The 22,996-nt window shown below is 41.7% G+C and overlaps 2 protein-coding genes across 2 annotated transcripts; both read left to right on the forward strand.

The window, feature by feature from the left end:
• Positions 1-12: 12 nt before the first annotated feature.
• Positions 13-4,601, forward strand: LOC100695748 (polyadenylate-binding protein-interacting protein 2). The gene is made up of 4 exons (XM_003447625.5): positions 13-173; positions 431-573; positions 2,894-3,073; positions 3,865-4,601. The coding sequence occupies exons 2-4, from the start codon at positions 433-435 to the stop codon at positions 3,928-3,930; spliced, it is 387 nt and encodes a 128-aa protein (XP_003447673.1). The 5' UTR covers positions 13-173; positions 431-432; the 3' UTR covers positions 3,931-4,601.
• Positions 4,602-16,248: 11,647 nt separating this feature from the next.
• neurog1 (neurogenin 1) lies at positions 16,249-18,340 on the forward strand. The gene has a single exon (XM_005453257.3). The coding sequence runs from the start codon at positions 17,158-17,160 to the stop codon at positions 17,749-17,751; it is 594 nt and encodes a 197-aa protein (XP_005453314.1). The 5' UTR covers positions 16,249-17,157; the 3' UTR covers positions 17,752-18,340.
• Positions 18,341-22,996: the final 4,656 nt, after the last annotated feature.

Here is a 22,996-nt window from a genome sequence, read left to right on the forward strand (position 1 = left end):
GACGTTAAGGCGTGAAGTCCATGAAGGCAACAGGGCCTCGACCAATGAGGAGCGAGCGCACGGTGACGGCGGAGATGTAAACAAACAGAAGCAGCGCGGCCATTACAGCAACAACCGAGTTCCAGCAAGTTGACCGTTTCTCTCTTCTGTCGTCGAATAAATCACCCCCGAAGGTATTGTTCTTCATAAAAACACAGCTGCCCGTTTCCCCGTGCTCCTCTAACGCGGTTGGGTGCTCGTGGTGGTGTTTTCGCGGGGATATTTTTCTGTTACTGTTGTGTTCTCGCCAAAAATTATTCGCTAGCTGCTTGCTATTGTTGTCCGTCATACAGCGGCCATGACAGCGAGCATCATAACGGCCGAAGCTACGTGTTTGTTCCCGTTGACCTCTCTCCCTCTCCCTCACTGTGTCCTCTGGTTCTCCTTGTAGACATGAAAGACCCGAGCATCAGCAGCGGGGCCCCGAACATGACCACCGGCACCGATGTGATCCTCACCAGCCAGTTCAACGCCGAGGACGACCCGTTCGCCGAGTATATGTGGATGGAGAACGAGGAGGAGTTCAACAGGCAGGTGAGGAGCTGGGCCGAGGCTCACCTGGACTGCAAGTATAAAAATCTGCGTTTAAGGCGGAAAAATGGTTAAATAGTCTGAAATTAAGTTTATTACGGAGGAGGAAAAGTCATCCAAAAACACAGCAGGCTGATCCTTTAAGGTAGAACAGATTTAGCTGGAGTTTAAAGAGAAGTTATACCTCAAACCAGTAGCTACAGAAAGACTCAGTTGACTGTTAAGGTGGAAATCTAATGTTTGAATAACAAGTTCAAAGATTAATTATTGCCTGAGATTACAGACTAGTTATCTTTTTATTAACTATTGTTTTATAGATACATTATGTCCAATGTATGGTGGACTCAGATAACTTTTAAGGTGGAAATCTGTTTTTCAGTTTACAGATTACACCGAGAAATTGTTCTGTAAAACACGTGTATGCAGACAAATATAGCTTTCCCTTTTAAGATCGAAATCTGTCATTTTCCATACAGATTACACCTCAAATCTGTATTCTTCTACTTAAAATGAAAGATCAGCATCTGCACACGGACTCCTCTGACTGCTTTAAGGTTTGACTTGAGGGTGATTTATTTTGGGAGACAGACAAGGCGTCTGAAAAACACTCCAAGATGAATTTTTAAGGTGGGAATAAACAGATGAAGTTGCGGATTTGTTCATTTTTATATGAGCTCAGTGAGCTCAGTTTCTGAGGTAGAAATCTGCAGATTAAGATAAATTGTACCTAAACAGTTGTTTTTAGTTGTAAGCAAAGATCAGTATCTTCAAACAGACTGCGTCAACTTTTAAGGAGGAAATCTGTTCTTCTTTTTATAGACTGCACTCACGTTGCTCTGATGTGAAGCTCCCATATGCAGATAAAGCAGTATGTTATGGTGTAGATTTCTGCAGACAGACTTTCCTGGTTGGATTTGGAGGTTTAAGGGAAACTACATGTCAGAATTTTGTTGTTTTAGTCAAAGTGTTGCAGTAGAATTCAAGTCTGCTTTGCTTGGAACTAAAGATCAGTTTCCATAGATAGACTTTTAAAGTGAAAATCTGGGGTTTATGTTACAAGAAAAAAATAGCCTTAAATTGGAGTTATTTATTTGAGAAGTATCTAGAAACATATTCATTTTTAAGGTGGTAATGTGAATATTAAGTTGTAGTTTATTGAGATTAAGAGAGATAAAGTGAAATTAGGTTGATTTGATTTGAAGACAGGGAAAGTATCCAAAAGCATGATGGGTGACTTTTTAAAGTGTATATCTGTAAACATCTTTACAGGTTAAACCCAGAAATTGTGCTGTTGTACATCTTGTATATACAGATGACAAATATTAAGGTAGAAATCTGGACTTTTAAGTTGAAGATAAAAAGAAACTTTGTATGTTTACATACAAACTCAGCTGATTTTGGTTATTAAGGTGGAAATCTGTTTTTCAAAAATAGTGATTTTTACGGTGAAAATTTGCACTTTAATGTGAAAGTATGTTGGTCAGCAGATTAAATAGAATATTTCCAACACCTGTGTTGTTCAACTGAAAACAAAGGTCATTGCCTACAGATTCACTTTTTTAAGGTGGAAATCTAGGCTTTTGTTTACAGATTAAAGGAAGGTTAACGTTCAGAAATTGTGCATTCTTAAAAGTAGCTGTGATTTTAAGGTGGAAATTTGCAGTTTGAAGGAAAATTACACCGAGCAGCTGAAGCCTGTGTGCACCACAAAGCAGCAGCTCCTTGAGCTGGAATTCAGGTCAGGCGGTGGCCTGATTATGCAATCAGCTGACAGCGTGTGGAGTCGGTTAACAGAGGAGTAGGTGGGAGGCGTCCGGTTGGAAATTTCCATAAGGATGTTTTGTTTGGAAAAAGGAAACTGAGTCCGTGGAGCTGTGTTTTAGAGAGCGTTACGTTTCACAAAGGAGGGAGGACAGCAGCTGCTGTGTTACTTTAACTCTGTTCTCTGTTAAACTCTTTGAATGTTTCCGATTTATATTTGTAAAATCAGCCGCTCTGTTTCGAGTAGTCGTCTCGTTGTGATTGGTCAGGTGTTGCAAACCCCGCCTCTGCCATGTGAACACGGTCATTGCTAGATTAGGAAAGCCTGGGCTTACTTATTGAGCTGCTAACCAGCATCATCTTAGCCAGAGAAAGAAACAAGGATAACTGGATTAGTAGAAGGGGGTGCAGAGCAGATTCACCAGAAGAACATTGTAGCATCTCCCCTTAAAGTGTTCTCTGTGTGATTTTCGCTCTCGGGTTGGATGACACGTTAAAAGTTTTGGTTCTTTGTTGGTCCAACAAGCGGTGACATCTGCTTCTCTGCGTGTGTTTTCGGCAGGTGGAGGAGGAGCTGTGGGAGGAGGAGTTCATCGAGCGCTGTTTCCAGGAGATGCTAGATGAGGAGGAGGAGTGGGAGTGGTTCATCCCGTCCAGAGATCTCCCTTCTCAAAGCGTCAGCCAGCTGCAGGAGCAGATCAGCCTCCTGGTCCTCGATGGTGACAAAGACCTGGATGTGGTGGTGAGTTTATCACCTTTACCATCGGTTACAGAGAAAACTGGTGTTTTGGCCATAAAAATAAAAGCTGTCAGCTGACGTTATTCCAACACATTATAAAAAAAACAGTCTGCAGATGAAAACGATTATCTGCAGTGTGTTTTGATGTTTTTGCTTGAAGGAATGATAAAACTTTAAGAGATAATTAAATCTGAGGTCAGCTCTGCAGAAGAGCCAAACAATGAATATTTTACCCAGAATTCACTGGAGTGTTAACTTCTTTTTCCCCCCCTTTTTTTTAAGTATAAAACATTTTTTTAAGTAGGCCTGATTATGAAAATGTAGGATTACAACAAATATACTCTATTCATCCCGAATATTGGTAAATCCTGTTACAAGAGCCAAAACATTAAAAACAACCACTAATAAAATAAAATAAAGTTTGAAAAATAGAATAAAAACTACACAAATAATTTAGCATAGTCAAATGGAAAAAGATAAAGGACCTCAGTATGTAAAAATCTGAATTAAACATGTGTAAAGCTGAATATGATACAATAATGTGTAAAATAGTGCAATAAAAAATAATGAAATCATTAATACAGGAAGAGCTGCTGAGTGAGACAGCACAGTGCCTGAACGTGTCTGAAAACATCTCCACACTCACTGATTTCTTAGGTTTTTTTCTTCCTAATTAGTTGATTATTAAATTAGTCTCTGACTGTTGACCCTCATCTGTCCAGCAGAGGTCGCCGTTTCTTTATTTTCTTCACAGAAATAACAATGACGGTTTTTCTTCTTCTTCTCTCCTTTAGGTGACCAGCAGCTTGAACCCCAATGCCAAGGAGTTCACCCCAGGCATCCAGAAACACGCCATGTGACCCGGCAAGGCTCCTCCCTCCCCCTAACCCTACTCCGCACTGTGACATCATCACCAAGATGTCTGCTGTATTTTCCAGCCGCCACTCGACCTTCAGCCTGACGTGTTGCCAAAGTTCTGCGCTCGCATGTGTTCACAGTTACAGTTAGTTTTGTGTGTGTGTGTGTGTGTGTGTGTGTGTGTGTGTGTGTGTGTGTGTGTGTGAGTGAGTGAACTCTCTGAATGTACATCAGCTGAGAGGAGTGTTTGTATGACTCTAAATCAGAACAAACTGCTTCCTGTCTCCACTTTAATTATTATTTTTGGGGCACTTTTATAAAACCTGAAATCAAACCGTGTGCTTGTTTTTTTTTGTTTTTTTTTTCTTTTAAAATTCGACTTCCTGTTCAGAGGGTCGCCTTCGCCGCCTCGTGGCGTCTAAAAGCACTTTTCCGGTCGTGGTTTGTTTAGCTGGCTGTTCTGCTGTTTCTTGCTCTTTTTCCCAGCATCCTTGGCGTTTCTGTCAGCTCTGACCTGTCTTCGCTCTGCTGCCTACATCAAATAACTCGTGTTGACTTTTTTTCTAAATGCACAGAAAGTACTGTATAAAAAGTCGTATAAACAAAAACAATGTAAAAAAATCTATTTTTTCTTATACTACTTGAAATAAATGTTTATGAAAGGAAAAAAAAAGTGTTTGTTTGTTTGTTAATAAAAAGCATCCACACAGCTACGAGAGCATAAAGGACTGGGCAAAAGTCTTGAACCAACCCAAAAGTGCAACAATCAATTGAAACATGTAAACATACATGGAGATGCAGTATATGATTTATGTAAGTATGGTCATTTATAAAGTAAAAGAAAATATTACTTTTACATTTTTTAGAATGTTCTTTAAAATTATTAAATAGTCATTTTTAAAAATAAATAAACATATTTTATTTATATGCTACACACTTGACCTCAAATAGTTCACTGAAAGTTAAAAACTTGTGTTTTAATGGAGTTTTGCAGCTCCGCCTGCAGGGGGCGACAGAGTCTGCCCAGCCTGTAGGCCCTCAGCTGGTTTCTAACCTCCAGAGCTGCTGTCTGAGCTGGAATTTAGAGCGAGGACTAATTTATCTGACAGGAAGTTCCTCCTGCTTGCTCTGCTCTCTCTTCTTCTGTGACAGAGGCACAAAGCAGCGGCGGCCATAGATCAGCCGCAGCCCTCCATTGTCGCCCGGTCAGGTCAGATACAGACCAGGACTGCAGCCATGCATGCTGATGAGGGTGTGTGTATCAAAGGAGGCGTGGCCTCAGGGGTGGCAGGTCACACATTCTTGCTGAGTGCTGATTGGTCAGAGGGAGATGTTGGGGAATGTGCAACAGCCACAGATGTCTGCAAAGTGCTGTGAGGTCACGACCCCTGTGTTGGTGTCAGGACGCCCAATCCCCACCCATCCATCTGCATGTGATCACCTTCAGCATCATCTTCGTCATCATCTCCATCAGAGCATCCTCAACAGAGGCTCATTGTTCCTCTGGTAGAAGAGGAGGAGGAGTCTGAACATCATCCTGCTTGTTCTTCACCTCCGAGACGATGGTTCAGGTTCAGGAACCGTGGTGGTTGGGTTTGGTCAAAGAAACACCTGATGAGGCCTTTTCTTACACTCGTTAGGCGTGATCCTTTTCGCCGCGTGGAAGGAGTGGTTCTCATTCCAGATCTGGGCCACAAAACACGAAACAGATCAAACTTTAGTGGACCAGACTGAAACATGGTTTAAGTTCCTTTTTTCATGTTACATGTTTTCCAGTTACTCTTACAGTCTTTACACACCGGACGCCTAAAATTCCTGAGAATATTTCATGCATTAAAAATATTTTTCACCCTTTTTGGACCAATCAGATCACTGCATTTGACAACAAGTGTACCTGAAGTTTAAAATGGGCATGAGTACTGAATACACAGAGGTGACTTTTGAGAAGTTTCTTGAAAGACTCTAGTGACGGGACATTGCGATGCTCAGTGCTCATGTTGACTCCATTTATTATCGGTCATCCTCATTCACCTAAATTATCCAATGAGCAAAAGGAAGGAAAAACAAATCTCTTATAGGGTAAATGGGCCTAAAAAAAAATCTGACAACTCCAGTACGGGAAGCTACCTGCTGTGGTTTTAAGTTATTTGAAAATAAATTGCACCTAAACCCAAAATGATATCAAAGCTGTGTCGGACATAAAACTTTTGCAGAGAACAGCTGTCATTGGCTCATGCATTCACACCATCAAGCATTGATTTGGGGAGCACTTGATTTGCTTTTCCTTTGCGTGTTAATTGGTAAAACACACACTTTAAACATTGCACAGTCATGCTAATTTAACTGTGTCAAGTGAAAAATCATAACCAAGATTAAAATTTAATTAATTGTGCAGCAGAAATAATAAGAAAAAGTTGTTCTATCCAATGAAACCATCTGACCATACATCGGGGTTCAACATCAGCAGGACACTGAAGTCATGGAGGGATTAATTTGTTTTCAGGATCAAAGAAAGAATATTTCTTCTTGCTAAACTAAGCTAACGCTAGCTTGCCTGCTAACATGGTCAAACTGTAAGATAGTTCTAGCAGTAAAATGTTATCTTGAATGTATGAGGGTTGGCGTAAACATTCAGAACAACGGAACTGTTTTAGTCACTTAGCTGTCCATTATAAGATTACTTTATCAGCTACAGTTACAACTGGATTCATCCATTTTAAATTCACATGATACCTCAAATCAAAACTGTGGATTTTTTGCCATCCATAATAAAAAATTTCAGGTTATTTTCTCCAAATTTCAACATACTGACTCAAACTTTGGAGAAAATAATTTGACATTGAGAATTTATTAACACGTTTGTAAAACACTGAAATTCCTCAAATGTCCACTAGAGGCTCCAGGAGTGAGTCAGTCCACATAGACTCCCATTCTAAAATAAAACTTTACAGCACAAATAAATATGTTTACAGCCTGATACAAAACTCTCCACGGACAATTTCCCCTTCATAATATCTGTACAATGGCCGAATGCTTTGATAACTCACCTGTTTAAATTGCATTCCAGTTTAAAGTTCATATCATTTTAGGGGTGTGGCCTATTTGACTGACAGGTATCTTGTTGTACCGAAAAAGACTAATTGTAAGCGTCACCACAGCAACCATTACCCATATATCACAGGTAATTGTGGAGCTAACTTAGGAGTCTACACTCTTGTCCACTTATGGTCCCTTCTGGCTCAAGAAAAAAACAACATGGTGGCAGCTTAAACATTCACACTGAAGCTTCGCAAACCAAAGGGTGACGTCTGAGTGTTGACGTGCATCTTTGAATAATGTGTGTGGTGCAGACTGGGTTTTATAAATAACTGTCAGAGCTTCAGTTTGACCCATTAGACATCTCTTTCACGTGTTTCTGTTTGATTGATGCTGGGATGCTAAATGAAGGCTTCTCTTTATGGAAACCTGCAGTCTTCACACTCTGTATTGGAGGCTCCATGATGAGTTGGTGTCCAGCCCGGTGACTCTTTTCAGGTGCTGTGTTTTCTGGTCGTGACGTTGTCATGACGCCGGGCAGCCGCAGATAAATCCAAACTGCTTCCCTTTGTGGCTGCTAAAGCAGAGGTAAATTATAACCCTGAGCAAACAGCCTGCAGACAAGTGAAAGGGAAGCTGCTCCCAGAATGCATCAGCAGATTGATGGAGGTGGAGGCCGCGCGGCGCTGGCGGCAGCAGCATTCATGCGCCTGATTCACGGCGGCGTTCCATTACATTAAAACCTTCCTGAACAACAAGACGGCTGTGAGGAGAAGGGAAGATATTCATAAGAGCAGACAGATGGGACAAAGGACTGTATTTGATCGTGTTTGTGTGCAGAGACGTGATGGAGGAGCAGGAGGAGGAAGAGGAAGAGGAGGAGTGTAAAGAGTGTTTACTGAAGCATCACTCTTCGACCTGGAGCTTCTATAAGCATAGACACAAAGGTTCTGATGCATGTTTTTAAAGACCTTTTACAAACAGAACCCAAAGCTCACCATACATTCAGTTATTTTGAGTTTTAGCCAAAAATCTTCAAATATTACACTTTAATAATTAAAACTAGACAAACTGATTGTATCGCTAGATTCTCCAAAACCAGGTCATTTTCCAGTTTGTTCTTTAACAGAGAGTCTTTAATAAAGAGGTAGTGAAAAACATAAAGACAAAGCATATGCAGAAGTTGAAAATCACATCTCGCAGCCGTCCCTTCTTTATCACACATCAATCTGTTGTATGCATGTGCGAAATGGGTTTCTTCCTTCCACAATAAAAGCCCAACCTTTATACCATATATGCTCGTTTATGTTCGTCGACTTAAATTGTGCCATCTTTCCTGACAGTCAGCATGACTGTGAAACTAAAATATTTAAGAGGACTGCAGAAAGACTGAAATGTATGTTAACCTGTGGAGTTAAACCAAACCTAATGAGAAGTTTTTTATTGCCTAAATCTAGCTACCTGACTGGTTTCTCATGATATTGAATTAATAATGTGGTTTAATAATAATTGTGACTTCAAACTATTGTTTTTGATGGTGCCACCTATAATGTTGCCACCCTGCATTGTTATACCTCATCCCTTCAAATTGAGAACTAGATCAAAATTTTCCAAAGAATCGGAATTGTACTTGTCTGAGCTCATCAATTCTTTTATTAATGCTTGCAGGTGCTGGCAATGCACAATGATTCCAAACCAGCAGTGTCATATATGCACGTCTTGCAAGAGTGCCATATGTTTAATGCTCAGTCGTTGTGCACCACAAGTGCTGCTGCTACTGTTCCGTAACCAGGAAGCTCATCTGTGCAGATGCCTCGAACAATTTTATCTGAGTAAGAAAGCCTGAATGAAAATGAATGCCATGCAAATATTTTCTCACATTCTCTCATTATTGAGTCTCCTCCGAATGGTCACAGCATTATGGATCATATCCAAAATCCTTATGGGGAATATGAATGGGATTTTTACTTCCTGAGCCTCACTGTTAAGTTCTGCTACTGGAAAGAGAATCAACGGCAGTGAGGGGAAGGTGACAGGAACAAATGCTGTTTCTGGCACCCAAAGCTCCACCCTCTTTTGGGGGTGTGGCGATCAGTTTGAGCATTGTATTTTTATGAGATGCAAAGTGTTAATTCATCAGGCTCCATTTCAAAAAATAAGTTTAATTTTTTTCATGTGGATAGGAACAGTTTAAGCACTGAAAGAAGCAGAAACGTAGGGAGGGGGAAACACCTTTCAGTTTTTTAACAAGTATTTATAAAAAGTAATTCTGCTGATGATAATCACATGTTCCTCACACATTTTCTTACTTTTCCCCTCTGGTTATTTTTTATCTCTACAAATTTTAGTTCAGGTAGTGCAGAAATAATATTTTAATAATTATTTTTAAGAAATAAGTGCGGAAATCTTGGAACAATACGAGCTTGTACATGTCACTGCTTATAAATATTTAAGTCAATTGTCACAGATAACAGTTTGAAATATTAATCATTTCAGGAAATAAAAGTTAAAGTGAAGATACAAACTCAATATTAAGGATTTTAACCGTGAAGTTGAACGTAAACAAGTGAGGTTTGAGAGGGGGAGAAGGAGAAGGCCATATGGTTTGGAGTGCAATAACTTGAATTTGCTCCAACAAAGGAGTAATTGAGAAGGGGAGAAGGAGCTGTGAGTCTTGACTCGACAAAGCTGCGAAAACTCTCTTCTTTCAGGCTAATGAAGCTGTTGTCTGGGGGTGTGCTGCAGGGTGCAGGGGGTGGAGGAGTATGGAGGAGGTAGAACGGCCCTGGACGTGATTTGTCATACAATCTGAATCTTTAGGAGGGCCACAGCGGAGAGAGACCTCCTCTCCATATGTCTGCTTCGTTTGCATCTGAAAGCTGCAGGGCTGAAGGCTGGGGGACGAGGAGGAGGAGGGTCACACTGCTCTGTGCATCATCAGGTTTGAGGGTATTTGTGGCTCCTGTTGTTGTGTTTTTTTGTTTTGTTTCGCTCGGCTGTCGAGATTCTTCTTTTTCTTTAGGAGAAAAGAAACCGCAACAGTATTAGGAAAAATCTGAAAAATCAGAGGCTCAAAATTCATCTCCCCTCACTTCAACTGCTACAACTCAAAGTCCTGAGGTTGGAAATGTGTCGCAAAAAAACAAACAAAGAAAAAGACAATAAAACTAAAGACAAGAAGAGCCAGGAGGAAATAAAGAAATACAAGAATCCAGTGATATCAAAGAAATAGCAAAGAAAAGCAAGAGATCAAGGAAGAATCTAAGAAGATGAGTAAAAATTATAATTGACACCAGAAGGAAAGCAGACAGAAAAGATGGAGCAGATCAACTGAAGGATGAAATAAGTGCAAACAACAGTAAAATAAACTGTTCTCTGATTCCAGCTTTTTTCTTGTGATTTTACAAAGCAAACTACATGTTTAAGAGTCTGTCCCCCGTTAACTGAACACGAGAAGACATTTAAAAGCACGTTTGTGGCTCTGAATATGAAGTCGATAATGAAATTAATGACTTGTTGCTACTCTACTACTGGTGGTTAAAGCTCTCTTGTTCTGCAGGTAGATGCACCTTTGGACTGTTTTCAGGAGAAGGAAGCAGCAGTTCATGAAATAGACCTCTAATCCTACGATTTGTGTTCCTGGGAGCAAAATTTCCCACCCTCACCCTTACACAGGCCTAGAGACTGTCCATGACCATCTGGCAACTACTGTTGTGAGGGAAAAAGAGTAAACCTTCTTGTGATCCTTGATTGCTAGCATATTGCTAGCTGCCAGTAGTTTGTACGTCCAGTTTCACTCTATGGTGTGAAAAGCATGATGCAAACCGTAAATATAGTCCATCTACTTTCAAAGTAAAAGTTGCACCCTTTGAATCATGCTGGCACAAGTTTATACTGCTTTTATGCAGCACTATATCAAGCTGTACTACCGCTCAACGAGTACTTAGCGAGTATTTGCAGACAAAAATGTAAAACTACAGGTAACCGTGGCAATCTGCTGTCAACCGTGGCAATCACGGGGAGGTGTTTGGTGCAGGACTGTGTTTAAAACCAATTTAACCCAGTGAGAGCCAGGAACCTCCAGGTACTCCCAACCAGTAACAACGGGGATAGCCTATATGTTTCCTAGAAACCATACTGGCGAATATCTCTCAAACAAAGTGCATATGACGTCACGGGAGAAACCTTGCTGTTGGAGCCTCTAGTGGCAATTGCTCGGTCACGTTGTGAAAACTTTTGGCACACCGTGTGATTTTATTTTTAATCCTTTCAGCTCTCGGTCTGATAAATACAAAGCAGCAGCAACAAATAAAAAACACTGCTGTCGACCTTTCTCTTCGCTTTCACTCACACAGAGGTTTTGTGTTCGTCTCCTCGGTCATCCGAGCAGGATTTTCTCAGCCAGAATATGTTTGTGAAGTGATAGATTTTGTTCTGCTTGTGTCACGGGATTACTCGATCAGAGTCTGAGAAGATTAGACTTTTTCTCTCCTTCAGCTCAATCACTTGTTTTTGATTCCTCTTTTGCCTCGAGAGTCCTCCAGCTTCTCTCTTCTCTGTTTTTTTGGAGGGTGTTTGGGAGTCGGGGGGGTCCTTTAGTTCATTTCTTTCTGTGTCATTTTCTCACGTGTTTCTCTTCATTGAAATTCAATCACATCTCGTGTCGCTGAGACTTAATCCTGTCAGAGCTTCACCCCGGACGGACCTCTCACTCTGCTCCCTTTCTTTCATTCACTCCTGTTTTTACTTGTATTTTCTTCTGTCTTTTTTGTTCTCCTGTCCTCATCTGTGTTCATACAGAACCTTCCCATACAAAATACAACACAAAACACAACGTACGTGTTGTTTTCTTTCTGAATCAACACAAATTTATAATAAAAAACACACTTTACATAAAACACATCATACTATACGATAAAAATGAAAAATAAATTAAAAAAACATTACTGAGACTCTTCCTTGATGCTTTTCAAAATCTATAAGAATTTTTCAGCAAACTCTTAAGTCAGGTGTGGAAATACAGTGTGCAGGTCTAGGGCAGTGACCTGGGTGGGAATGAATGGGATTATTTTGCAGGGATTATGTTACTTTGGGATATATCATACATATGTTTATATTTTTCTTTCTTTTTTCTCTTTCTTTCCCTTTTTTCTTTTTCTTTTTTCTTTCCTTTTATTTCACAGCTGAAGATACATTTCTGAACTCATTTCACAACCTAAATGTACTACTTAACCTTAATGTACAGATCATCTGTAACCCTTCTATTTTCTTTCTAATTATATGTATAATATATATGTTGATGTTTATGTGTATAAAAGGAAAACCTCTTAATAAAAAGACATTGTTTAAAAAAACCCAAACATTACTGTGATTATCGACAGAATTTAATTTCTTAAAGACGTCAAGGACTACCATGTAGTGACATGCAGATATACAGACAAAATACCAGTTACAGCAGCCGTGTTAGTTATTATTTTACAAAGCAAGCCTTTCTAAAACATGTTTGTTTTTTGTTTTTTAAAAAAGAAAGAAAAGAGAAAATCATTTTAATAATTACTCTCCTCTGAAGTGTACTGAAATAAAATAATCATCGTGGTCACTTTCACAGCTGTTTCCTCCCAGTACAAGTAGATATACTTCTTTATACTGCGTACTGTGATGACCCCCTCACTGGGCATGGCAAGGGTTTTTATTGTACCTCTTTTTAGGTGTGTTTTGTGTGCTACATTAGTGCATTAGGAACAACCAGCTGGGAAGTGGTCCAGGGTGAGCTGTAGAAGCTCCAGGTGTATAGCTTTAGAGGTCACTGGTCAACCCCGGTCCTCCCCACCTCTCTGCATTTCATGACTGCTGTTTAACAGGTTGTTTAAAGCTAAACCCCCCCCCCCCATATTCACATCGATGACCTTCATCCTTCAGCCTCACTCAGAAACAACATCATGCAAATCTAAACTGTGCCACCCACGTGTCCATCAGCTCTCAGCCAAAAGGATGTCAGCCATAAAGTGTTTCCATACACTTTAACTGCAGCTTGACAAGCTGTTTGATCACTTTGAAGTGATGGAGGCTGTAAAATAAGGAACCTACCTCCACCTTGTTCTTCTTCTGCAGTCTGTTGGGGTTTAAACTGCTCCTCCTCCTCACTGCAGGACCGCTCTGTGTGTGGTTCAGACATGACAGCGCAGCATCTGCTTCAAAAAGACCATTGAAATGACTCTGGGTTAAAAACTAGAAAATGGTACATTTATTTGGTCAAGCTGCTTCCAGGGACAATAGTGAGCTTTTACACTCTGATCCCCCTCAGTTTCCTCTTCTCATAGGTATTTATTGAGCTGCAGATACATTATATGTTAGTTTTTTCTACCAAATTATCCAACCAAATGTCCCAGACCCTGCAGTTCCTCTAATATGCACATGACGCTGGCTCCAAAATTGTATTAATAGAAATTTACAGCCATGTGTACATCCTGCAAAAAAACAAAACAAAAACAGATTCACCACTGTGTTGTCAATAAGTCTTCACCCAGTGAGCACGAGCATAATTATCCTCCTTTCTGAAAATTCGAATGACCAAAACGTGGAAAATGGACTTCATGTTTTATTCAGTGACTGAGCCCAAAAACTCATCAGGAAAGTTTTGCTGAGGTCAGCGCTGAGGACTGTTTTCTCCACAGACTTCTGTAGGACCAAAGTCTTTCTACAGAACAGATTTAAGACACTTAGCTTCTCTTTTTTAGACTTGGAAACTACGTCCGTCTTTGTTCTCAGCATTACGGAGAAAGTACCGACCACAAAGAGATAACAGTCCTGTTTTAGAAACATACAAAGCGTGTGCTCGGAGGTAGGAGAGTTAGAAACTGTGTTCACTTTGGATCTTTGTGTTTGTTTTGCTTGAACCTACTAAAAACGTCTCAGTTAGGTTTACAAAAAGAAGGTGTTTGGGGTTAAAACATGCCCCATCTCTGGCTTTGTTAGATTATTGTTATCGTTTGAGTTTAGTCAAAGTGTTTTTTATGTTTAACAAATAAATCTTAATCTGATCTGTGATTAAACAGACTGTATGTGAATCAGAAGTAAAAACTATAAAGGTGAGAGTTTCCTGTCTGCAGGGAAGAGCTGGTGTCTGGGTAGTTTATAGCGCCCCCTGGAGGAAATTTTAAAGTCCATTTCAGGTCAGTGACACAGACCTCTGATTTTATTTGAAGAGTTTTAATGATTTGATTTAAGACTTTCTTCTTTCTGTTTTTCACAATCATCTGTTTGTATCTCTTATTAATCGGACTCTCTTTCTTCCTTTCCTCCCTGTTTTTCTTTTCCTCTGGATCGTTTTCTTTCCTGTTTTCTGTCTTTTGTTTCCTTTTTAACTCTTTTTTCTTTCTTCTGTTAATCTAAAGTCAAACTCTTCACTGAGGGGTTTACCTTTCTTTCTTTTGCACACCATTTCCTCTCCTTCTTCTTCAATAGGTGCTTTTATTTTATTCAAACCCCAACTTTCTTCTTTATTTTTAAGTTTAATTATTTACTTTCTTCTGTCACTATTTCTTAATCCTTCTTAACTCCATTTTTTCCTTTCTCAGATCTTTTCTTTCATCTTCCTACTTTGCAGAATTTTACATTTCATTAAAATCATGCACATAACTAAGCAACATGACAAATTCTGCAGAGAAAAGGATTTGTTGTACACTTACACTCCTTTTTCTTACTATTTCTTTTTGACCTAACAATATTTCATCTTCTCTCTTTTTCTCTTTTTTTCTTTCCTTCATAAAAAAACTTCCCTGAGTGGTATTCTGCAGACATAAAACTAACCTCTGGAAGATTTATTTTTCTGTTGCAGTCAGTTGTTTGTTTCTGATTTCCATCTCTTATTCATCTTCATGGGTTTCTCCTCATCTTACCTTTCTTTATTTCTTCTCTACTTTCCACTCCCTTTCTTCCCTTCTTTAACTCTTTCTTTCTGCATTCAACAAAATCTTCCCCAAGGGTTCATCTTTCTTTCCTTTGAAGGCTCCTTTCTTTTCTTTCTCCTTAAAGAGTTTCCAACCTTAAAGCAAACATGAGGTCTGTAAAACTCTGCAGACATGTCCCCTCAGAAACATTTGTTTTTAAACTTCAGTAAAATGCAGAAAACTGGATTTCTTCTTGTATTAAGCGTGCTTTATCCTCTTTGGGTGAAATAGGATTTGCTGGCTCGTTGTTGGGGCCTCACGGAGGCTTGTGCCGGCCCTGCAGCCGGGGCAGAGATGATTTGTGTGCAGCCTGGGTTTGGTTTTGTTCCTGCTGTGGCCCATTTGAATAAGAATGATGCCAATAGAGTGGCTGAGGCAGAAAGAAAGCAGCACAAAAGGCCAGAGGAGCTGAATTTGGACGAGGGACAAACCAGGAGAGGAGTGAAAAGAAGTGCAGGGCGGACAGCCACAATGGAACAATTCACCTTATAATCGCTTTGATATATTATACATGCCTGAAGACTCTAAACATTGTGTAATTATTTATAAATGAGTGTCCCCCCCTCCTCATGCAGAAGAAAGCAGCAGAAAGACTCTGCAGGTCTCTGCTTCTCCTCCGCTGGACTGCATACTGAATAAATGGAATAATTAATGGAAAATTGTATGCCTGTCTCATAAAGATGTCTTTAAAAAACACTTAAAGAAAATTGGTCTGTGTGCGCTCACGCTGGATGGGTTTACTGCTGCCTGAAGGGATGAAAAGACGGACAAAAAAGCCAGACTTCATAAGGTGAAACAGTTCAGCCGAAGCCCAACGTGTCAGATAAAAATGACCCAAAGATCGAGGTCATTTTTAACGCTTGTGTTCAGATGCTGGGGTTTACATTCTATTTATCTCCTACAGAAGCGTTCTAGCAGCTCTTAGTGATGTCTGCCGGTGAACTCTGGAGCACCTCAGGGCGCTGTTGTAGCTCCCGTTTTATTTTACATGCTGCTATTCAGAGTTTTAGAAACACCGAGGTCAGAAGTGCAAATGTTCCCCTAGCAGAGCCCCCCCATCAACCAAACTCTATGCATTTTTTAAAGCGTTTAAGAAGAGAGAGGATTTGATTGTATTTTGTGGAGTGTAATGCTAATGTAGTGTCTCTGTGTCATGCTCTGAGGCCATGTTTGTAATTCTGGTGGAGACTGAAATTATTTTTGTTCACATACTTGGTTATTTTTTTAGGTTTTTGGACACAAGGGTTTATAATGATTTCTGGTGAAATTAAACAAACATGAGATACACTTTTTGGTTTTATCCAAACTGACATTTATGCAGAAATAAGGTTTGATTTTTCACGTTTTCCCAGTAAAGATAAAAAATATATTCTGTGACAGGAAAGAAACTTTAGTTGTTAATCTTATGTTTAAAAGCTGTTAGTGGTCAGACTTTTATTGTGAAAGGCTTCATAGTTGCACGTCTGTCGGATTTAAAGGTGAACAGTAGTTTTTTGTATCGCTCCTGAGGTGCACAGAATGAACAGGTGCAAGTTAAACTTTGAGACGTGTTTCCTTCACGTTAAGGAAAAAAACTGAACAGTGACGAAGACTTCCGGGTAGAAAGGACTAGTTTTCTTTGTTAGGATGAAGCTCCTTTCTCCTCCTGCTGCTGCTCCTCTTTCTGTGTTTGTGGAGCTGTAAGCAGAGGATGGATGGATGGATTCTCCGAAGCGTGTCTCCGCCCGGCGGGGTGGAGGAGGTGGAGGTCTCTCTGTCTCTGCTTTCTTCTTCCACCTTTTTTCATGTTTTTGGTTTAAACTCTCGTAGTGGGTTTGGTCCTTTCTGTCTCGCGGAGGGGGGCATTGCGTGTAGTTCGCGTGGCCGGCCGCGCGCTCTGATTGGCTGGCCGTGATTACCGGCACGCTTCTCTGCGCGGGGCGGACAAACACCGCGGGCGTCATTATGTTAATGAACTTCTCCCGCGGCACGGGGCAGACCTGCCGCAGCATTCATCCCCTCATCCTGCGCGCTGATGCCAGGCCGGGGGGGTCAAAGGGGGGCGCGGGGGCAGGGGGGCGGTCATTGTCCCCGCGCGCTATATAAGCGGGCTGAGGCCAGTCGTGTGCCAGGCTCACCGGCTCGCACGAGCTGATCCAGAGCAGAAAACACGCAGAGACACGCGCGCCGCTCCGAACTGCCACAGACTTCAGGTGAATTCCTCTCGCGTGGATCCCTCACGCCTCCTCTCCTCTCCCCGCAGTCATGGACTCGCTCTACTCCGATATCGACAGCAACAGCTGCGACTTCTTCCCGCACAGCGAAGACGAGGAGTCCCGCGGCCCGCGCTGCGCGTCCCCGCAGCCCGAGCAGCAGCAGCAGCAGAAGAAGCAGCGGCGTCGCGGGCGCGCGCGCAGCGACGCCACGGTGCAGGTGGTGAAGAAGAACCGGCGCCTGAAAGCCAACGACCGCGAGCGTAACCGCATGCACAACCTGAACGACGCGCTGGACGCGCTGCGCGGCGTGCTGCCCGCTTTCCCGGACGAGACGAAGCTGACGAAAATCGAGACTCTGCGGTTCGCGCACAACTACATCTGGGCGCTGTCCGAGACCATCCGCATCGCTGACCTGCAGGCGGGCAAGGCCGGAGAGCCGCCTGTGCTGCTCAGCCCGTGCCTAGCCGAGGTCCCGAGCCCGGGCAGCGATGCCTGCTCCTGGAGCTCCAGCGGCTCCTCGTCCTCCTCCTCCCCGGCCTACTGCGCCTCCAGCCCGGGCAGCCCCGCCGCGCCCGAGGACTACAGCTACCTGCGGCAGGACGCTCTGTACGGCTTCCGCAGCTTCGTACCGGGCATCTACTGATCCATGAGCCCGGAGGTCCCGCTGGAATAAGACTGAGAGCCGCTATTTGCCTTACTCACACCTCCTCCTCCTCAGCATCATCATCGTCGTGCCTCTACGAATGGACTGGAAATGAGAGGAACTGAATTTGTTCTGTTTTTTATTATTAGTTTTGGGTTTTGTAAATTTCTCCAAAAACCTTTGCACTTTCCCCTCTCCCCCCTCTCCCCCCCACAGTCTGCAGGTTACAGTCAGTCTCAGTTTTTCTGTTTTCGTGTCGGAGGTGAAAAGTCAATTTTACAATTAGTAGAGTGATTCTGCAGAAAAGAGAGCGTGGAAATCGAGTTTCAACGCTCCCACAATAGACTGAAAGGAGCTGCCCGCATTCATTATGTATTCCACACACACGCACACACACACCCTCTCTCTGCTGTGTTTTTATTTATTCGACTCGTTTCGTTTTGTCACATGAAATCTGTATTTTGTACATAAAGAGATTTTATTCTATTTACTTGGAGCTTTGGTGCCACTTTTCTACTAAATAATAAAGTTATAACGTTTCTATAAAACTCGCCTCTGCCTGCTTCTCCTTGATCCCGAGCCTCAGTCTGCGCAGATATGCTGCAGTAATCTGAGTTTAATCCGGGTTTAACCGCCGTGCACGCGCGCAGACAATGGCTTCAAGGATCGTGCGTGAGTTTTTTTTTTATTATAATGATAATTAATATTAATAAGATAACGGTTTGCTGAGAGCAGCAGGTGGAAGCACGTCACGCGACACGGAGATCGTTTAAAGTTTGCCATGTTAATGAGGCACAAATAAAAAGCGGTGGAAGATCATAAACAAGCAAACTGCAACTAAAGGATTTAATGTTATTTAATGAGTTTTACAGATGCACCAGCCTATTGTTCTGCGCATGTGTACCAGCGATTAGAGAGCCAATTTCAAAATAAAACAATAAAATGAGACCTGGAAACGTTTCACAATAAGAGTGTTTGTGAAAAACAAAATTAAAATATAATAAAAGATATTATGGCAGAGGAGGAGGGAGGTGTTTAATCTTCCCCCTCTTCCTCCTCTGGGAGTCACAGCAGTCTTGTTGTCTCTGCACGTGTTGAGGATGGACAGACGATCAGGGAACACCCGAGGGAGGACACAGTGCTACCAACTGCAGAGGAGGAGGAGAAAAGAGGAAGGAGAGACGAGTATAGAGTGACAATAATCCTCCTGCTGGAGTAATCTAACCGAGAGTCATACTGCAGGAGTCTTCTGCATTGTTTCCTTCTTCTGTTACTTCTTCTTCTCATTCTTTGTCTTCATCCTCTGAAATTTCCTCCTTCTCCTCCTTTTCTCCCTTCTCTCCCCTCCCATCTTCCACATTTCCCCCTTTTTTATTCACATCCTGCTCCTTCTCCTCTTCCTTCCATGTCTTTTTCAGCTCCTCATTCTCCTCCTTCTTCCTCATCCATCCACTCTTTCATCTATTTGTCCTCCTTCTCTTCCTCTTCCTCATCAATTCATCATTCTCCTTTTCCACCCCACTCTTTCTTCTTGTCTTCCCCTTTCACTGTCAACTCCTCCTCCTCCTCCTTTTCTTCCTCTTTTACTTTTTCTCCTTTACTTCTTCCCCTCCTCCTCATTTTTCCTTCAAATTAGCATCTTCCTCGTGACTCTTTCTCCTCTTTTACGGTTGGTCCACCTCTCCTCATTTTCCTTTGAATTCTCCTCTTTCTCTTTCACTACTTGTTTCCCTTTCTTTTTCTCCTCCTTCTGCTTCCTTTTCCTCTCCTCATCTTCCTCACACTTATCCTCCTTGTTGTCCTCTTTCCTTTCCTTTCATCATTTTCCTCTTTTGCCTTTTTCTCTCCATTCTCCTTCTCTTACTCCTGCTCCTATACTTTTCTTCCTTTACCTCCTCTGGCCTAATTTTTCTTCTTCTTCTCCTCACCCTCTCTCACTGACTCCTTGATTCCCTTTTTTTCATCCTCCTCCTCATTTCTCTGTAGCAGCAGTTGTGTTAAATATTTTGTGGATTTGTTATAAATTTTATTTATTTATTTGTCACTGTAAACTTTGTGCCAACTTTTTTCTATCATGAGATTAGATTAAGTTACAGGCTGACTTTCATCTGCAGTTAAACACTATGATTCACACCCACACCCACCCACAGACACAGAGATATTACAAAGCCTTCCAGTGCATACAGAGACATTTCTCAGTATCAGTGATTTAATGATATAAAAACATATCTGATAAAAATAAGTTAGACAAAGCAGAAAGACCGGAAACATTAAAGTTTATCCTGTTTCTGAGAGTTTCTGATTACAGACATCACAGGACCCCCATTATTTCCTCCCGGGAACGCGATGATTGCGCGCCCCCGATGCCGACCCGCTGTATTGTTGGTGTGCGCGGGGCCGTGCGCTAATTGAGCGGGATTAACCGCCGGCGGCCCGCGTGCACCTGCAGCCCCGTAATGAGGTCCAGTAAGTTTTAATTAGATTTCTATTGTGGCCGCTGACGATGAAGCCAAATCTGTCAACTGCCTCAGCGGCCGAGCAGGAAGCTCATTGGCTGGAAAACACACGCGCCCTGCACGCACACCAACCCCGGACCCAGCAGGATTTTTATTATTAAAGGGAGGCACTTAAACACACACACACACACGCGCAGATGACAGACTGACCTCCATTTGGAAGGTTTTCATCTTGCTTCAGTTTAGGGGACGCCTGTAAATACTCCAATACCCATGATCCTCAGCAGCTGTCAGGTGTACACAGCAGTTTAAGCCAGCAAGCAGGGGAGAACCACTGTATATAAAAGATGGATGTAGCCACTGTGAAGTCATCCATTGGTTTCTTGAAGCCTCAATATTAGTGGGATAAAAAATATAACATCTCACTAAAACAGGCCACACCCCTAATAATGCAAACCTTAAGCCTGAATGCAATTTAAACAGCTGAGATATTTTTTTCCTCCTTACAGGAGTTATGAAGGTTTAAATTATCTATAAGAGACCAAACAGTTTGTGTATCAACTTTAAAGATATTTATTTCTGCTGTAAAGTTTTTACATGGGAGTCTACGGAGACTGACTCACTGCTGGAGCCTCTGGTGGACGTTAGAGGTACTGCAGCTTCACAGCTTTCAGGTTGGCTTCACCTGGTTGAAGCTTGTGTGTATCTGAAATATGTTTTAATAAACAACTTAAAAAACAAATTCTGATCACCCAGACATATGCAGAACTGGTTATATTTGAGAGACATAAGCTTTAAAAAGCTCACCCCCACATTAAAAATAAGGGTTTTAAAAAAAATCCAAAACTTTTAATTTCTTGGGTCTTGTGTTGTTTCAGGGCAGCTGTGATGCCACATTATTTTATGATCAGTAAAAAAATATACAATATAAAACTCTAAAAGTGCATACTGGGTTTCACTCTGCATTCTCTGTTCATGTGCTTTTTCAAAAACATTGTGTTATACTTACAACCCATGGGATCGCGATGTCCCACACACCAAACATTTCTAAACTTCAAGAAGACTCCAAAGTTATACAGAGGACAGGAGGTGAGGTGGTGTGATGCCTCACAGCAGAAAGGTCCTGGTTTAGAATCCACAGGCGGGCTTTCAGTGTGGAGTTTGCATATTCTCTCCAACTTCCTCCCAAAGTCCAATGACATGAACATCAGTCTAACTGGTGAGTCTAAAATGGCCATAGCTGTGAACGTCTGTTTTTGGGAACGGAAGCAAAGTTTGGCTAATGACATCAGACTTCATAAGCTGATAGGCCAAATTTGGGATAGGGGGACATCAGGCTTCCAGTCGAATTGGGGGGGGGGGTGTATCCTGGAGGAGGACAGCAGGAGCTGAGCTTCTAAAGCATTCCTCCTTTCTTTTTAACTCAACGCTTCCCTCCCTTAAGAGGATTTAGCTGAAAGTCGCACCCAGCAGAGGCACATCTTAGTTTCTGTAACTGAAATCAGCAGTTTTTTGTTACTTTATGTTTCGGTTTTTGAAAGATGAAGTGGTTTAGCAAAATAAAACGGAAGATAAAAATCACCCTGCAGGCCTCGTTACTTGTAACTACACTGAAATGCAGTGCTCAGGAGCCTATTCGATGGTACTGAAACACACTGTGGGCCCAGAGTGGACTGGGTTTGCGGGATTGTTTTGAAATGTATCTCAAAAACAAGAAAAAATATTCAGATATTAAGACAAGATTAGTTTTCTGTCTATTAACTACTAACACCCATAATGAGATTTGTATTTAATACAACAACCTGCAAGTTTATCCAGTTGGTTATTTACCTGGAGTAGTCCAAAACTACACTACTCAAACACTTTTATTTTGAAAGGCAGGGAAGGAAGATGCCTTTTCCCCACATGTGGTCTAAGTTCTGTCCATGGAAAGTTTTTGTGACATTTTGTGAGACTGGAGCTCTGCAAGCATACGCCAAAATTAAGCCAATAGAGATGCACCAAATGCTGCATTTCCGCTAACATCCACTAGAGGCGCTAGGAGTGAGTCAGGCCCCATAGACTCCCAAGAAATAAACATGTTTATAAACAGCCTGATACAAAACAATTTCATCCAAGTATGGTCACTTCTGGTGCTGATGTTGATGGGTGACATCACAGTGGATGTGTTCATCTTTTTGTACTGTCTGTAATTTATACTGGACATCAGGGTTCTACTTCCTGTCGGTACTGTCTCAGGTTGTGGTCTCAGCTTTATGGCTTTATCACCTCATTTAATATTGATCAGGACAAGATGAAGGAGACAGAAGGCTGCCGCCCCCCAGCAATCTTTGCACTGTGTGTGTGCGTGTTAAAACAAGGAGGAGAGACAACTTTATTGATTAGAGCACATGATGAATACAGTGATGCACTCAGAGCTGGGGGCTCAGCTGGGCTGGCCTGCAGGGCGCTGGCCCTCCTGCCCCCCTGCTCTCCATCTTTAACTGGTCGCCCTGCAAGTTGAAATTGTGGCAGTGGAGGTGCAAGAGTCAAACTACAGTGAACACACACGGGACGGTGAAATGTCCCTTTACAAAAGACAAACATCACTTTGGCTTTCCTGTAAATCTCTCAGTGGAGCGTGGACTTGAGATAAAACCATAATCTCTGAATAAAGTTGTCTTATTTTGGATATTTAGTTTTAAAAACTATAGTTTGTTTCTGACTTATTTTTTAAATACATGGAATGAAAATTCTATTGATGCTGATCATTGGGTGGTTGTAGGGAGACTGTATGAGAGGGAAGCATC

This window comes from Oreochromis niloticus, linkage group LG2 (genome assembly GCF_001858045.2).
Source record: "Oreochromis niloticus isolate F11D_XX linkage group LG2, O_niloticus_UMD_NMBU, whole genome shotgun sequence".
Taxonomy (NCBI): Eukaryota; Metazoa; Chordata; class Actinopteri; order Cichliformes; family Cichlidae; genus Oreochromis; species Oreochromis niloticus.